Source organism: Meleagris gallopavo, chromosome 3 (genome assembly GCF_000146605.3).
Source record: "Meleagris gallopavo isolate NT-WF06-2002-E0010 breed Aviagen turkey brand Nicholas breeding stock chromosome 3, Turkey_5.1, whole genome shotgun sequence".
In the NCBI taxonomy this organism is placed as follows: Eukaryota; Metazoa; Chordata; class Aves; order Galliformes; family Phasianidae; genus Meleagris; species Meleagris gallopavo.
In genome coordinates this window covers 69394451-69413555 of record NC_015013.2, presented here as the reverse complement: position 1 = coordinate 69413555, position 19105 = coordinate 69394451, and the positions used below count along the sequence as shown (strand labels likewise).

The 19105-nt window shown below is 37.1% G+C and overlaps 1 protein-coding gene across 1 annotated transcript in view; it reads right to left on the bottom strand.

Annotated features, from left to right (window-relative positions):
* Positions 1–1406: 1406 nt before the first annotated feature.
* Positions 1407–19105, bottom strand: part of SLC26A7 (solute carrier family 26 member 7) — a 55800-nt gene continuing 38101 nt past the window's right edge. The window contains exons 12-16 of the mRNA XM_031552966.1: positions 14011–14117; positions 11401–11467; positions 6257–6394; positions 4637–4685; positions 1407–1630 (exon numbers count right to left, since the gene is read on the bottom strand). Coding sequence (XP_031408826.1) covers positions 1407–1630; positions 4637–4685; positions 6257–6394; positions 11401–11467; positions 14011–14117 — 585 coding nt within the window. The remainder of the gene's footprint in view (positions 1631–4636; positions 4686–6256; positions 6395–11400; positions 11468–14010; positions 14118–19105) is intronic.

Below are 19105 nucleotides of genomic sequence, written 5' to 3'. Positions count from 1 at the left end.
AAAAAGCTTAACTAATCCATGTGAAGTGGAACAATTGGGAAAAGAGAAATGATTCAGTGAGAACATCATCAGTATAACTTACTTTAAAAAGGACCCAAAAGCCCGTTCCACACTAAAAATCCCTCTAACTCCAGCGCCAGGGGTGATATTCAGGGAAGGACTGTAAAACGTTGAGCACGTTCCTCCTATGGGTAAGCTTTGTCATTAAGCCACCTCCATCTATGCCATAGCCCAGCATGGATTTGTGTCCCACAAATTTATCTAATGCCTCTGATTTAACCCGTAGTTTTGAGGTCTCATAGATCTTTTGCAAATCAGTTGACAAACTACTTTTTTTGTTTCTACTAATTTTATTGAATGTGCTTTTTTTGAGGGAAGAAGTAATAAAGACTAACTCTCACTCACGTTATTTATTCATACCAGTTTTCCTTCCAATTATGTCCCCACATATATACTTATTTTTAATTTAACACTTTAAAAAATAATAATCAATTCAGCAAATTGAGAAAACACTTAGGATAAGAAAAGGCCTGGTCTGAATCCCAACTTCAGCTTTCTGTGGGGTGACCTTGTTGCAGTCTTCCAGTACCTAAAGGGAGTCTACAAGTGTAGATAACGGCAGGACAAGGGGAAATGGTTTTAAGTTGAAGGAGGAAAGATTTAGGTTGGATGTCAGGGGGAAGTTCTTTACAATGAGAGAGGTGCTGGAACAGGCTGCCCAGAGAGGTTGTAGATGCCCCGTCTCTGGAGGTGTTCAAGACTAGGTTGCATAGGGCCATGGGCAGCCTGGTCCAGTATTAAATGTGGAGGTTGGCAGTCCTGCCTGTAGCAGGGTGGGACTTGATTATCCCTGAGGTCCCTTCCAACCGGGGCCATTCCATGATTCTATGATGATGATTCAAATCTAGTCTTCTATCTTAAACAGAAAAGTTACATGAACCAAACCTTGCACACCCAATTAAATCTGTACCCACTGCAGATCTATTAAATGCCAAATAGAAAGTAGCTTTTGAACATATTTTTTCATTTGCTGTATAGTGCTGATCATTATGTTGTTGCTGTTCTTGGTCATTTGGGAGCTTCCTGGATCTTCTGTCATGCCTGAGGAACCCAGCCTGCCAGGTATGTAAGCCACAGAAGAGAGCATGGAGCTCATTAAGACCTCCGGCTTAGCAGAAAGTAGGTCATAAAGTCACAGAAATAAAAACTGAAATTTTAAAGCTGACGGTGTGATGTGACATAAATCAGCTTTAAAATTACAAAACAAAAACAAACAAAAAAAACACAAGAACAACCCAACAAAAAAAAATTACAGCAAAGAGAGTGTTTTCTGAAAAGCGGCTCCATTAAATGTAAATTATTTGTGTATAATTTTATACAAACACAGTTCAGTACCAAATCTTTGGTCATCTCTTGCATGAGTTACCCCCTTTATCCACTGTAAGTGGGATGACTAGTAGCTGACTTAAATAAATTGTGTGTGTATTTATGTATTTTAATGTACAGAGTGTATCTGGTATTACTAATACCTGAAGCAACATGGACACTCCAGTGTAATCAAAGAAATTCAGTCCACTGCAGTCCAATATCAAAATGCGTCGCTCACTCTGACGTGGCTGCAGTGATTCACCTGCACATTTGATGGAAGAGAAAATTTTAATTACCAGGGATAAGTCAAGAAATGTCTATAAGAATAATGAAAGTTCAACAAAATGAGCCCAAAACATCATAGTAAATTTGTCTATTGTGTACTGGGATATGCATTAAGCAAATGGCACTGTTTAAAAGCACAAATGAAGTACCATCAGAGAAATGGAATGAGGTGATGACAGGCAGAATACATTATTAGCAAGATGTATTAGACAGAGACAGTCTCTCAAGGACAAAAAAATGTTCATCTTCACATTTAAATTTCTAAATGAGCCTGGCTTGTTTGGGAAAGTTCACATGGGATTCACAGAGCAAATATCTCTTGCAGATTCTGATATTGCGTTCATTTCTGTAGTACCTAAACACTTTCTTCTGCTTTAACTAATATTCTCCTATCAGGAAGAAAAGTCTGTAAAGTGGAATGTTTCATTTCCCTGTTTTTTGTCTGGTTATTTTTCACATACATACACTATCACATATTGATGCTAGAGAAAAATGTAAGATTTGTGAAGGTCTTATATTCATTCTTCAGCCCCTGGCCACCGTGTGCTTAATATAAGCACATACTATAGTAAGTGTGTCCTGAGCTAGCACATAGATGATTCCTGGCTTTCATAAAAGGAAGACAAGAAAATAACATATATCTTATTTACACTGCTCTGTGGACAAATAACAGCTTTAATATCAGTTATTATAAAACATAAAACTCAAAAAAGTAGAGTTATTTTGAATGCAAAGATGGGTTAATAGACATGGTTTTGACACAGCAGAGGAAACGACTTTAAAATCGTGAAGGGGTGTAGTATTTCCCTGTCGAGTAGATTTATAATGGTGCTAATTCCTTTCTGACAGGAGTCTGAGAGTCAGAGCCTTTTGGATTTGCACCTCCAGAGATTTGCCATCCAGTGTACATGAATAAATGCACTGCAAACAAAATAAGGAATTTCAAAGGAAACCTGCAGCCTGGAGTTACTGTAGTGGAAACCCAGGAAGGATTTATGAGATCTGCTGGGCTACTCACTGTCATCTTTTCTACACACCTCCTTTGTTTCCAAAACAGAAGAACCTTTCATCTCTGTTACTTATCCCCTCACAAAGCACATACACAATTCTATCTGCAGGTTCCAAAAGTTTTACTTTAAAAAATGCCCTGGGATTGATTTTTCCTTTTCGGTTGTTACACTGCTTATATAAAACTTAATGTTAGACAGTTCAAGAATAGATTTTGAATAAATGTAATAGCACATAACTTACTTCAGAATAACAGAAAAAATAAGAAATAGAAAAGGAAATAAATAGGAAAGGACAGAAGGATAACAATACAAACTGCTTTAGCCTAGAAATGTTGCATCCCAGCACAGAGGCTGAGATCACCTTACACATGAACTATGCTTAGCTGATGTTAGACTAGCACAATATGAAAAACTTCTAGTATTATTATACTCAGAAATCTTGACAAACCTTGTGAAGGTCAAGCCACGCTCACACATGTACAAATGCATATACAGAGGCAATGCTGATCTTGCATTACTCTCCCACCCAGATGGTGTCCTGCATTTCAGTGGAGGGGTTGCAGGTACAGACCTATTACTTCTCTGAACTACTGGGCAAAGGTAGCAGAAGCTGTTTAATATCGTGCTGATATAGACAATGTCAAATCAGTATTCCCTAGAGGTAGAAGGGAAAGATTTGGAGAAAGCTGCCATGCTTTCCAAGATGACTGCTGTGTGAATAAGGATTATTTCCCCTCCCTTCCTAAAAATTCAAGCCCCTTGTTTTATTATTCTTTGAAAGCGATTTTTCTTTTTCTTTTTTTCTCTCCAATTTTTGTTTTGAGTTCCCATGAAGAGTCACCCTACTCTGCTCAGTACAAGGTATAACAATTAAGTCCTCAGGGAAACCAAAAATGAGTTCTTGTGCTGTCATTTCTGTAATGTAAGAAACCAACTTATTCCAATGAAGACTGAAATGCATAATGACAAGACCTTCCAAAAGACTTTTCACAAGTACAATGCTGTTCACTTATTTACTGTTTTACAGTACAGCATTGTATAGTCCTCAAAAGCAAGCATCATTACGTTACTGCATGTTGCAGAAAGCATTCTATCACACCCAAGTAAAGTAAACACTGCAATATCATAAAAATGTCATGAGCCTAGTTAATAAGTGTGAACTGTCAGAAAACAGCCCCCAGATCAGATTCCCTACTGAGGTCTCAGTGCTTGTACGTGTTTTAAATAAACACAGCATTGGAATTCCCTCCACAATGAAGTCATCTGTATAAAGTATCTTCTGCAAAAGGTTGTTGCAGTGTCCCAGGGGAATGTGTGCGCTCTGGTTTGATTTAAGCCCAATAAATTGTGGGATGAGTAGAATCATTCAGCATAATCCCTAATTGAAAGCAAACTGTGTTATATTGTACTGTACTGATGACCATAGCGTCACTGATTGTTCAGCTGACATTTATTGAGTTTTTCTCTTCAGTGCCTTCAAAGACCACAAAGACTTCGCATGGTTCTCATCCCCTCTTATTTTTAGTTGTGCATACTAATGATCAAGTCTCACCATGAACTAAAAACAACTCATCAGCAGAGCTTAACAAAGTGGTTTATTAGGCCTTTGGCTGAAGACCAAAGAAGGTAGCAATGTTCTTAGTGATGCTCCCGCTCCATACCTGAATCAGTATGAATATGGTGATTTGTGTGAAATAAGAGACTCCTATAGAAAATGTATTTTCATTGGTTCCTCATTTTTGAAATCTTAAAAACTCAGTCAAGAACAGAATAAAACCAGGACCCGTTAGGCCAAGGTTAATGGACTTTAACAATTGTTAGAATTCATGCTTCACTGAATGTGTGATCTATCTGAAAAAATGTAAGTTTCCAGACAATTTGAGTTCGCCTAGAAATAAATAGAAAAATCTGGAGCTATTTTGCACACTTACATCCATCCTGGTTTTAATATAATGTATAGATAACAAACTCACCATGACAACCTCCATTGGAAAATGAGCAGAGTAACGTGTTCTGCTCACACTGAAATAAAAGCAATGAACAATTAGCATACCAAGGAAAACGAATCCGATGCAGAGTAACCAGAGAAAATCAGTGCAATACACAAGAATTCTGTTTCTCTATATCAAAGTTAACTCTTTCTCTCAAAATCATATTGTATGCAACAGTCTTTTGGATACATTTGCTGAGTAAGACTTTCATTGTTCTTCTAAAGACCTATCAAGTAGATGCCTCCCCCGCCCCCTTCTTTTTTTCCACACAACTCAGTCTCCATGATGTCTGGATTCACTCTAAAACTTGTAACTAAAATTTTGCTTTTGATAGAAATTTTATAAGATTAGCTTCTGATTCACATTCTACTTGATGAAATCTCATTTAGATTTTTGTGAGAACAATTCTGACACATAAAGTTATTAATGAGTTACCTTTATCCAGACAAATGTTTTCATAATGATTTCAACATGAGTGTTGTCAATATAAGTTTAAAAGACAAATACAGCACAGAAACAAAATTCAAACCAATTTTTTGTTTTTTCAAAACAATTTTTTTCACTTCCATTGTGTAGAAAGACAGTTATTCCACACAGGTACCAAACACCATGCATTGTATTTCAGGTAGCTGCATTGCCAAGTACCTTCTAGAATAGACAAAGGATAACATCTCCCTCCTTAGTAACATATAAAGGGAACTTATAAATTAACTTACTAACTTGCTATCTTATTAAATTAATGAATAAATTAATCCAATACAAATCCTAATTAATATCTGTCAATTTAGAGGGCTTTTTAATCATACTAATCAGTTTAGCTACCAGAACTAAGGGGAAAAACAGCAAAATTTCAGAGCTTAATTTCTGAACAATAAAGAATAGGTATGGGCAGCACAGCTCTTCAGCAGGCAAAACAGCAGAGGTTGTGGGCCGTTATGGTCCTTTTCGACCCAGGCCATTCAATCATTCTATGATTATTCAGTTCTTAATTATTAACAAACCATTTAGGAAATGGCTGTGATTTCCTCAGTCTAGTTCATCAAGCTGGATGAATTTGGCTACAGTTAGCCTTTTATCTTATTGTACTGAAATGCTTTCATTGTAATGATAGAAAGAATAATGTGTATTTTTTTCCCTTTTAGGGAACATTGTAGGAATTTGCAATAGTTGTTCGCAAATAAACTTGAAAAAATATGATCTTTTCTGGGACATTTTCCAAAAAAAACAAGTAATTTTTTTGTGCTGTTTTCCAATACTAATAGTATAGAAAATGGAAAAGAACATTATCTTAGAGGAAAACTCGAACCTATTTGCATTGTTTTTCTAATTCCATTGGAGTTATAAGTCCTTTAACGTCTTTTACAGGACCACACAGAGAGAGATAACAGAGAAAAAATATTTTCATGTGACTATAAGAAAAAATATGTATTTATTCTGATTAAAATTAGATTAACTTAATCCTAAATCAATCATTTGCAACATTATCTTTAAAAAAAAATAATCTTTTTCAGTATCTGATGGCATTCTCTACAAAATGCAGGGAAAGCAATGATGAACTTCAGTACTGTCACCATGATAACTGAAGCATGTAGCACATCCTACCTTGTTTACATCTTCACATGCCTGACTGCTAGTGCTATCCTTCTGGATTATCTTCATCAGGTCTGCATGAAACTTTCTGGCGTTGAGAAAGACTAATGGGTTGCTCACTGAAACTATCTTTACCTGTTTTAATGATTCCTGTGGAGTGAAATAAACAAAATGCTGCAAAGTTTATCTTCATTTTGGAAATATATATAAATAAAAGTGATTTCTTTAAAAATCCTGACAATTCCTGTAAATCAACCCAGAATTAACTTTGTGTTGTGAGGATGTTAACAGGTAGCTGCCTTGATCAGCTTTGATGCAACTGGACTTAAGGAGGAAATAAGAAATCTACAAGGAAATTATCCACAATTCAAGTTAACACAAAAGAAAAATCACATTCATTACAAAGCACAATATCAAGAACTATCATGAGGCAAATGGGAGGAGCACTATTTCAGTTGGCATAATCTGTAGACACAGACAAGACAAGGGTTACAGACTGGGAACAGCCTCTATAGCGCAAACATATGTATTGGAAAAAGTAGACAAAATTTGGGAGTATACACTGTGTTGGGTCTGGGGAACACTCGTAATGTTAACCTCAGACTCCTGAGGACTATCACAGTACAACAGGGATATTTCTCCATGGAAATGAAAAAAGCCAGCACTGACTTTGGTAGTGGGGGGAAATCCCATCAACTCTGCAACCCTGGTTCTCATACCTTCCTGAGCTAGAGCTGAGAATCATTTAACAGGTACAGCTTATAGCTAAAGCTCCTGCGTGGGAAGAAATCTTCCTGGAGCCACTCTCAGCTTACTGAGCTCTTGAGCAAGTGCAAATTCTTGATGGTCCTACTTGCACCGACTGGATCCGGACTTAGTCTGAGGGACACATTTTAACATAGCTAGCACACACAAAGAACCACCAACTACTCTGGATCCTGTCTTTGTGTTTTTTCCTAAAAAGGTTCGTCCAAACATCACTGAAACTGTAACTCAAAGCTGTTACACACCAGAACAAATAATGAAGGAAAACAGACAAAAGTCAGAAATGCCCAGCTACCAAGGAAGAACATTTCCCACAAAATACGCAAGTTTTCTCTTGTTTTTAAGGTGAACTTACAAAACACTGTCAAAAGCTAACAATAATGTATATATGCATGTGGGTTGCTCTGAAAGTAATGCCTCCTATTTATTTCCATGGAAACTATAAAAGATAGAAAGAGCACAATAATGCTATTTGATAGAGCAAAAAAAAAACAACCCTATTTTTTAACATGGTCACCACAATTATCTATGCATTTTCACCAGAAATGAACAAGAGCCTGCATGCTACACTTGTAAAAACTGCACCAGCAGAAGTGACCCATCATTTCACAGGTGCCTATGACAGTGTCATTCTTAGGAAAACATTGCCCACACACTCATTGTGCTAACATTCATTGTTTGGTCTCCATAAGCTTTGAGAAATGTCAGTGGGTGCCATTTTTTCTGCATGGAGGAATTCAGTGACATATCTTTGCTTCATCTGCACTTCCAAGTCAGATGCCACATTGCCCCTCTGCTGCCATCTGTCACATGACAACAAAATGTAATGGAATAGTGGTTGGAAGATTCTGCCTCTATTATCATAGCACCAACATTAGCCTCTGACATTGTGGGCCAACATAATAAAAGAGGAGGCATTACTTTCAGAGCAGCCCTCATATATATGTATATATATATAAATATATTCTATTGTGTATTATCATCACTAGCTTAATTGAGATGCAGCTTTTCTAAGAGGACAGAATTAAACATTCTAGTGACATATCCACTTTCCACAGATTATAAACTGTGCATCTCTTTTCCTTGGGAAATAATCATATATTGTATCACAGATACCAAATACTTGTTTTCTGTCACTATTTGAGATGGACCTAACTCGTTGTGCAGCAGCTCTCACTTGCTTTGGTGTCTGCTTCTTGCATTTCAGACTTGAGGAAAGGTCTGTTGGCTGTTAAAATCTTCTGCTTTTCCAAGTGTATTATCTTATCTAGTAAAAGATATTACATCTACTTATAATGTTATTTGATTATATTCAAATAAATAACTGCATTAAGTTTTTATGCATCTAGTGCTGGAAAATAGGAATAAAAAGGATCATGTATAGCCTGTAAAACTTACCAATATTTTCAGGAGCATTTTCTATCCCACTTGCACACAACCAGAGATCTTTAAATAGCCATATTAACTCTACTATGGCCCAGTTGGAAAAAACTCAGTACAATTAATTTGCCTTTTAGGTGTGTCTTTCATGGAGGCAGGGGATGTCAAGTTTATTTGTGAAAGCTCAGAGCGTTTTGCGAGCAAATGATGGAAAAACAGGATCCTTGAATCCACAACTAAACATTGAAACGGTAAAATATCTCAATATTTATTTTCACTACTGAAATAGTTTTCACTACCAAAAAAAAAATCCAATTTATACAAGTGTCAGCTCCCAAAAAATGAACTAATCATGACAACAAGTAATCAGCAGTAAAAAAAAACCAACAAAGAGAAAAATCTCAGAGATTTTGAAAGAGAATATAAGCTGCAAAAGTTTCAATTCTTCCTAACAAAAGTCAGAGACATTTAAAGTTACTTAACTAGGCCATACTCAAACAGAAGTAAGTGGAGTTGACACAGAGACCACTTCTGTAGTCATTCAAAGAAGCATGGGATTGCACTGAAGAAACAATTTTCCCAACAGACCTTCAAGCAAAATAGGACTGGAAATCTTTACCACAAACCACACTAACTACCTCCTCATTGCAAGCTGTTATTCAGACTTCTGGGAACAAGGCAATCTCTTGGACACCACCGCAGCAGCCATCATACAGACTTAAATATTTCAAACATCCAAAACTGTGGCAATGAAGCCCAGTCTACATATTGTGATTTGTGCAGTTTACCTATGAATCTGATTATGGTGAACATCACAACACCAAAATGTCTCAGTCAGTCAAGTGGCAAAGCCCAAATGGCAATTAAAATGGCCAAAATTAGATGAAAACAAGGCTCTAAAACAGGGACAAAACAGAGAGCGATAGATGGTTGAATGCAGAAATACTCTGAAATCCTACAGGTTCCCTTAAAAACTATCCTACACAGAGCTTGGTGTGGAGACAAGTGAGAACTTTGGTGCCATACCAGAGCTGACCAAGTAGAAGATAAAAATAAAAGAAAAATAAAAAGATAGATGTATAAAGATCAAAGTCTCTGGTGATCAAAAAGGTGAAAGACGTGAAAGATTCAAACTGTAGAATCATAGAATCAAATACCTCTGCAAGAGAAAGGCTGTCTGCTGAAACACATTCAAGCAGAGGGGAGACTTAGGTATAACTTTTTGCCTAGAATGGGCAACCCAAATTTGACTCAGTTATTCTTGACTCAAGTTGAATTCTAGCTCTTAGTCTTAAGAGAACAGTTCTAAGAAAAATGCATTTCTTTTTTGTCATGTTCTTTCCCAGAGAAGAAGAAAATTGTCATTATGTGTGGCTTATTCCCTCTGTCACTTAGGATGCTTACAATTCCCCCTCACAGCTCTCTCTATATTTGGGTAAGAATTCATGTTAGTGAATGCCTGTGAAGCATTTGTTTCAGACAAACTTCTAAATACCCTCTTGATTTCTTTCCACATTAAAGTGTCTTTTCTCCTATGGATGAAATAATCTCTATAAATCCACAGACTTTAATGGCAGGGTAGATCATTAAGCTTGCATATTTTTGCGTTTAAAAAAGCTCTGTTACTTATGTCTAAGCTATTATTTACCAGAGGAACATGGATAACTCTAACATACATACATTAAAAATTACCCTAAATGACTACTGCAACCCAGTAGCTCCATAAATTAAATTAAAAGCATTTTTTATAAATCTTAAAAATATTTTCCTTTATTTGTATAATAAGCTCTTGAACAATTTGCTTTCTTAACAAAATGTTATTTTCCCCAGTGCCTGCAGACACTAGTTTGTTACTACTTGGTGGCTGGCATTAATCTTAATGATTAAAAAGCTGGGGAGTAGTTAGACTTAAAAAAAAAAAGAAAAAGATGCAGAGATTCATACAAATACTGTATGAATTGATACAAAAACAAAAAAAAAAAAAATAAAAGCATGCAAATTTTGATAGCCCATCTCTGACAAAGTTATTCTAACAGTTTCCTCAAGAATGAAAAGTGATTTAATTGACAATTGGGCCAGCCTCAACAACAGTGTTTTAAATTTTTGTTTTAGAGTACTCTCCATTCTTACGTGCCTCTCACATTCCAGCATTGTTTAGCATGCCAGAACAGTAAAACCACCCAACCCAAGCTTGGATGTTGAGCCCAAGATAGCTCTGATAGAAAACATTTGCCAGAAAAAGAATATTTAGAAGAGAGCTTCTTAATAATAACAGGTAATAACTGTGAAAATATTACATTTGACCCTTCACAGTTATTAGGAAAGGAAAGCAGACACAACAGAAACTGCCATGATGGAGAGCTCAGGATGTCCCAGTGACTGGACTCTGTGCTGGAAGGACACATGGTTCCACTTTTCTGTTGGCTACTGATCTAAAGCTTCATTTTGGAGGAGGGAAGTCACCTCTCTGGGTTGTTACCCATCTCTTCTTACCACAGGCTTGATCACAAAGCAGCCTTGATGGTAATTGTAATGAAAGTGACCAAAAGAATTTAGAACCTCTCGTTGGTAGGTTTAAGTTTGTACAAAGCAAATTTAAACAACACAGTCTTTGGGAGAAATGCTTACATCCACTTATCACATGAGGCTTGCCTGAGAAGTGAGATGCATGAAGCAGCCCATGACAAATTCATGATGCTGCCTCTCACACATGGGCTCCTCTGGGAGTCAGGTCACTGGGGCTGATGGCAGTGTCGGGGGCAGAAAAGAGATAGTGGATGGTGGGGGTACCAAAGGACTTTCAGGAAATGAGGAAATCTGACAAGAACATAGAAAGAGCTGTCCAATTACCTGAGACTCAAGGCTAGTTTTCTATTCACTATGTCATCCTGGCTTTAGATTTTCATAAGAAAGGATACACTGATTATAAACAACTACAGAAGATAAACAGGCCTTAATTAGGATGACACAGAGAAAAAAAATAATAAAAAAAAAAGTTGGATTTAACTTACACAATTATCTTCAGTTTTGTATTTATATTCCACTTCTTCCATATTTTTCAAATTCAGTGTCTTTGCTCTGTAATCAATACACACAGAAAATATGTGAGTCAAATCATTAGCAGACATTAACAAGAAGAGCAAGAAACAGAAGTTTAAATGTATGGCAATTATGGCAATTATTTAATGATCAGAGGGCTGGAGCACCTCCCCTATGGGACAGGCTGAGAGAGCTGGGGCTCTTCAGCCTGGAGAAGACAAGGCTCTGAGGGGACCTCATTGTGGCCTTCCAGTACCTGAAGGGGACCTACAGGAGAGCTGCCCATTTTATAAGGGCAGGTAGTAGCAGGATGAGGGGAAATGGCTTTAAACTGGAAGAGGGCAGATTTAGATTAGATATTAGGAAGAAATTCTTTACTGTGAGGGTGGTGAGACACTGGAACAGGTTGCCTAGTGAGGTGGAGATACCCCCTCCCTAGGAGCATTCAAGGCCAGGCTGGATGGGGCTTTGAGCAACCTGGTCTAGAGGGAGGTGTCCCTGCCCATGGCAGGGTGGTTGGAACAAGATCATTTCTAAGATACCTTCCAACTCAAACTATTCTATGATTCCATGACAATGCTATCCATATATATTTTACTGCATATGTATTTTTCTGCTTAAAAAGCTTATTTATCATAATGATAATGCAGTCAAAAGAGTAAATGGCAAATTTCAGAATTACAGTACATCACGTTGAAAATCTAATAGAATTTTATTTTATTCAACTGCAAATAATAAAATCTTTATTTTAATTTTCGTTACTATTTTATATCTGGCCAGAGAGCTAGTCTCAAATCAAGGTAGCTAATACATAAACTACCACTTCAAAAGTTCAGAGATTTAATTAACATTTTCTACCTTTAACCTTTAAGGATGATTTATTTGTAGTTAAAACTGGTGCCTGTCTGTATGGCAAAGCAGAACGCTCCACTCTAGCTGTCAAAGTGGAGGCTTCTGTTGGAAAAAACAGTGTCCCTATGCCCTCTATATGGTCAGCAGAAAGTTGCTTTGAACAGGCAGTTCAGTATAGGACTTTCTGCATCCATACATCTTTGCAGGAATGCATTAAAGTGCAGAACAAGAAGTCTATAAAGCTAGCTGTCATCTGAGATCTGTGCCTAAAGCTAGGCAATGAGAGTAATCCCAGAACTAGACAAGGCAATGCACAGGGAGTATTTGCAAGTACTGGGGTTGGCTAAATGAGGCTTGCAAAACTGAGCTGTTCTTTCTTGTCTGCATAAATCTTACTGTAGCTGCTGTTTTTAATGCATCCTGATATGTAACATACCATGTCCACTACTCTGCTGTCTGAACAGAGATTTAACAATAAATCATCAAGTTATTTTTCATGATTTAGCTTCTAAGTCTTTTGCAGCAGTCATTAGTCAGAACATGTTTGGCCATGACTGGCTGACTTAGTGCATATTCTCATGATAACCTCACCCTGTGCAGTATAATTTTTAAGGTTGTTAGCTTTTTTGGTGCCCTTAGATTTCATGGACAATCCTGTGCAACCTGATGGAAGACCACACAAATCAATGGAAAGAGTATTACTTAGTTAACTAGTGCAGGTTCAAACTAAAGTTTGGTCGGACAACAGAGGATCCTAATTTTTGTGTCAAATATCCTTCCCTTTTCTGTTGCAGATCAACAGACATCCAAATGTGTAAATAACACGGAAACTTTCCTTTACTAGAAGAATTTACCAATAGTTTTCTGAGTAGCAGGGGGTTACCAGTAAGGTTCTGATTGTTTCAAGCAGAAACCATTTGCTATAATTTGCAATTTTGAGCTATTTTCACGCTGATTCTGCAAATTATTCTGTAAGAACAGAGCTCCGCATAACTTTAACAAGCATTTAATCGAGATGTCTATATTGTATATAATTCCCATGCAATTAAATGTTCTTGCAAATAGCTGCCTGCAGGCAGCAAGTCATTCATAGGACTGGTGAGTTATGGATTAATTCTGTAGTATGTAATGATCATAAACCCCAAACGATGTTTTTCCTTTACTCTTAATCAAAATTAGCAACTGTAATATATGAAAAAAGAATATGAATTTGTTTTAGCTCTAGATACTTCATCCTGACTTCTCTAATTCTAGAGATAGGATCTATAAAGTAAATTTCAGGCATTAGAGAATGTAATGCAATTATCTTTCATTAATGTGTTTTAGCAAGGCAAATATCAGCCTGCAACTCCTATGCAGTGCAATATCTAGGAGTTGATAAAGGAGCTTTGTTACTAAGTCTTGTCAGAAATATTCTTCATGGGTAAGAATATGAAATGAAAGAAAAATGTATTGTTGGCTATCCTGATGACTTTGTGCTACTTTCACCTAGTGAGTGAAAGAGATATGTACTACTAGGTGGTAGTACATATCTGCCTGGGCAGGAATTGGACCAGATGGCTTCCAGATGTCTCTTCCAACCTCAGCCATCCCAGTATTCTGTACAACTGAAAACTGAGATTTCACTGTTAAATTTAGTGTAGTGTAGGTATATCCCAGCAGTGAAGCAGTGTTCCAGAAAGAAGACATAATTATGTGCTACTAGAACATTTCAATAAATTACATCTCACCTGGGAAAGCGGAAAATCACAATTACTATCGTGCAGACAACACCATACAACAATCCCACGTTAGCAGCAAAGCAGATTGTGAACATGTAGGTAGTAACCCATATGCTCTTCAAGGAGGGAAACAGAAAGAGATGATTAGATGATCATTTTGTAATGATGTACATCTTATGAGTTAGAAATAAAAAAATCCAATAGTTTCTGAGAGGTGAACATGTAGATGTTTGAACTGGCAAGTATCTGATTTATCATCAAAATAACATCTCTCCACTGTAGAACACGTGTAACAGGACATTCTGCTCTTCCTGATGCTCACAGAAGATCATTCTGGAGGTCCTTAAAATAGTACAAGTAATTGTGCTAGCAGCTTAATTTGGAATGAACTAGGCTGGTTGGTTAAAACTATAATTGATTATTCATATTGCAAGTTATTGCTACTTTCTTTGCAGCACACAGCTAAAATCCTTTTTCCCTTTTACACAATGAAGTACTCTAAAGGTCACACACAGAGAGCTCTTCTCCCACTAATTACCTAAGTGGGAATTATAATTTGCAAGGAAGTTAATCAGAAGTGGCATTTATCAGAGTACAGCTGACTAAACCAACTATAAAAATTAAAAATTATTGAGGAATGTATCAGTTGACTTTAAAATGGTGAGTTTTCAGATTGCTTCCCCATCTTTCAATGTTCGATTAGTAACACTTTGAATTTATTTTAAATTTAAGTTTTTTTAAAAAATGCAAAGAATATTGGGAACAAAAGTTCCTTCAGAAAGGAATTTTATATATTAAGAAGAAAAAAATGTTTACATTTCAAAAAATTGTTTTAATTTATTTTTAAGCAGAAAAGATTACTCATATTTCCATCCCATAATGCTGTGTGTGACATAGAGATATCCAGATTTTTACATTAAAAGGAGAAAAGTATAACTGACTTGATTTCTTATATAGCCCTGATGTCAAGGATATCCAGCACATATTTCCTTGCCTGAGGGATCCTTCAGCAAAGACTGCCACCTTATCTTCAAATAAAAAGTCTTAAAGAAGAATGGAAAGTATTTTCACTTCTATGAATATATTGTTCTCCACAGGTGTCCATTTCAACCATTACAGCACTTTCTGATAACGTTTGCACAGGAACAGATTGCACTGCAATAGCACAATTGCTGTTAAAATTATCCTTTCTGATGCTTTCATTGAGCTTAGGAAAGTCAGAGACAACAGCATACTTTTAGCCTAATTACAGGAATTTTGCTCAAGAAGATTTCAGAACTCTTATTTTATGAATTATAAAATGTAAGCCATACTGTGCTAGTTCGTGCTTCATGATGCACAGAGGGGCTACATGACTCTACTGAGTAACCTTTTCCTCTCTCATCTTCAAAATTCTTAATGGCTGCAAAATGTTTTGCAGTCTCCTCAATCCAGATGCAGAGGAAAGAGGTGGCTCATTCACTGAAACAGTTCTCAGTCTCCAGCAATATCTTAAAATGAGATCTTATACAAATTGTTGTGTAAATATTTGCAAAGAATACCTTCCTGAATAACAAATGTTGAGTTCTGACTAATCAATACGAAATTCATCCTACAACTTACACAGCCATTACACAGCTACAGAGAAGCTTTCTGAATATGAAAGGGCTATCATAAGAACTACAAACTTCAAATTCATTTGGATCAAGAATTCTGTTAAGGATGAACATTTGACAAAGCCTGACACCAAGCAATCTGCTTCTACTGCAGAGCTTTGTCATCACATTATTCTTGATATCACATCTAATTAAATCTCAGCTACATGACTTTCAGCATTGTTCTTAGTGTCTTAAGAAAAAAAGGAAGGATGAAATCCAAGTAGAAAGCCTACACAGGAAAAATCAAAGCCAGAATTTTTCAGGTACTGCTGAATGCTGAGAAAACTAGTTAAGAGCCCCTTTAACAGACATTAGTATCTTACATCTTAACTATATCCAGAGATTGCCATTTTACATAATATGAGCCAAAACAATCATATTCTCATTTGCCAATCACACTACAGTGATTTATATTGGCCGTGACTGAGTATTTTTTAGGTAGAGCATTATCAAGCCTGTAGGAAAATGTTGATCTGCTAGACATTTTTTAAAATTCATGTGTTATCGTAAGGTTCAACAAAGAAGTCATAAAAACATAAAATGCTTCTTACTTCAATATGGCCAGTACATACTTCAGGACAGATAGAATCTAGCCACTTCACTCTTCAAATCTTAGAGATAATGTATTGTAGGTACATGCTATTCTCAAAAATCAAAACAAAATCCAACTTAAAAATATGCTTGTACTGTATAAATTGAAAATATTCTAAAGGGAGAAAAACAAGTAAGAGATATAAATTTATGCTGAATCCTTCATATACCAGAAATTATCAGAAGTATTGGGAGATACTGTGACTGCATACATGTAGCAACTCTCTCTGAAACTCTGTTGGCAGTGTTTCCATTTAGAACTTTCAATTTCATAGGATCTACAAATACACCATTGAGGGGAATCTGCAATAGGATCTTGGTGGGAAAAAAAAAGAATATAAAAAGGAGAAATGGGAGAATACTCTCTAAATCAGTGACTAAACTGTAATACTAAAATACTGTGATACTCAATGTTTCTGTACCACTTTGAAAACTGATAATGGACTGCTTATTGTAAACTGAGATGAACAACTATTGCCTGTATGGGTATGACTCATTTCACTTAACATTAGCAATCTTCACAATACATGTCTACAGCTGAGTGAGCAGTCTAAATGATCTATATCTATGATCAATAGAGATTTGCTCATCAGTGAGGGGAATTTAGAATAATCCTACCTGATTACATTGGTGCCTAGTCTAGGAATCCTAACATGGCTTCGATGACCAGCCTTTTACTGTTTGTACTGTGAGGCTGTGAAGACTTGCTCCAATCTGCAATCACCAGCATGTAGCCAGGAGAATCCTATCAAAATCCTGTTCATTCAACATTTTCCTTGGCAGAGAAGGTGCTGGAGTTCAGGAGTAAGCTCAGACTGCAAGGAGGCTGTATAGCACACCCATGCTCCAAAGTCCTTCTGCAAACAAATGACTGATGCATGCATATGTTCCTCAGAGTACCCTGCACCAAAATTCAGTATTCAAGTACTCAAGTGAAATCCACTGCAGTGATACAACAGGAAATGCTTAATAGTAGAGTAGTATGATACTTTGGCATAGTTTTCACGAGCATTCCATACTCAAGAGTTGGAGAGGGTATTTGTCTGGAGACAGATGGACTGATACAAATATTGTTAATTAAACAAATCTATAAGGCAATCACACTCTTAATGGATTAAGCACTTTTAAACCCCTTCCCATCTAACTCAAACTCAAACTAGCTACTGCAAAAGTAATATAACTCAGGGTAGCATGTCTGCTAATGCTAGAGGGATAAAAAATCTCCCTAGGATGCCATAACTTAGAACCATTCGTGTAAAATTATTATCATACAAGAGTTGGCTTGCTTACTACTCAGCAAAAAAATTGATTATACAGCAAAGCCTTCTGAGCTTTCTCAAGAAGGAGGGTCCCACTATGTTGAATACCTGAACAAATCTAAAAGGCTACCTCCTTCATGAGGATAAAATGTTAAAATGTTCTAAAATACATGAAATTACACCGGTGGGCTCCAAAATTCCATTAAAGACCTTCCCTGATCCCCCTACTTCAATCTGTTTTGACAAAATTGTTTGACAGGTTGGTGGCTTTGTGTCAGAAAACCCCTTTGGAAAGATGCTGGAGGGCACTTCTCAAAAGTAAGCCCCATCTTGTCACTACCTTAATTGTTGTTTGTATCATTCATTATGCCCCTTACAAATTAAAATATATGCACACATATGCAATTAATGCATCCATAAGTACCTCTCACATCATGGTATCACAAAAGGAGTGTGTAATTTTTACAATAAATCGTTGCTATTCTTTCTGCTTTTACAAGTCGAGAGTACAACTTAGCTCTGTCTCAGCTGTGGTCATTTCCTAGCCAAGTCACTCATCCAGTGAGAGTGCTGGTAGAAAACCTTGTTGGGCTTTTTTCTTGCTGGACATGGTCTAAGTTTTCTGCACATTACCGATAAGCAAAGTTTTTAAAGTAAATTTATAGATGGCATAGAAGACAACAGTGATAATTTAAAGTGGATGTTGAAACATGAAGAGCTTTCACGGAGATAAGTGACAGTATCAGGCAATGACATATCCAGTATTATCCTGGAGAAGATGGCAACTCCTAGCCTGAACAGCTGTACTCTTTGCTGGATAAAAATTCCGGCTGGATGGATGGGCCCAGAGAGTGGTGGCGAATGAAGTTAAAACCAGTTGGTGACTGGAGTTGTGCTCCCCAAAGGATGGTATTGAGGCCTGTCCTTTTCAATATCTCTATTGGTGGCCTGTGCACCCTCTGTAAGCTTCAAGATGACACCAAGCTGGGAGAAAGTTGTCAATCTGTCTGGGGGTAGGAATGCCCTTCAAAGGGACCTGGATAGGCTGCATTGCTGGGCTGAGGCCAATTGTATGAGCTTTAACAAGAACAAGTGCTGAGTCCTGCATTTCAGTTACAAAAAGTCCATGCATTGCTGCAGGCTTTGGGCAGATTGGCTGGAAAGCTGCATGGAGGAAAAGAATTTGAGAGTGTTAGTAGCTGGCTGAACATGAGCCAGCAGTGTACCCAAATGGCCAAGAAGGCCAATGGCATCCTGGCTTGTATCAGAAATAGAGTTGCCAGCAGAAGCAGAGAGGTAACCATTTGTCTGTACTCAGCACTGGTGAGATTGCACCTTCAGTACTGTGTTTGGTTTTGGGTACTTCAGTATATGAAAGACATCAAAGCCCTGGAGTGTGTCCAGAAAAAGGTAACGAAGTTGGTGAGGGCACAAGTCTTACGCGCAGTGGCCGAAAGAGTTATAGTTGTTTAGTCTGGAGAAGAGGAGGCTCAGGGGAGACCTTATCACTCTCTAGAATGACCAATGACAGGTGGTTGTGGTGATTTTGAGGTCAGCCTCTTTTCCCAGGTAACAGCAATAGGATGAGAGGTGAAGTCCCCAAGTTGCACCAGGGGA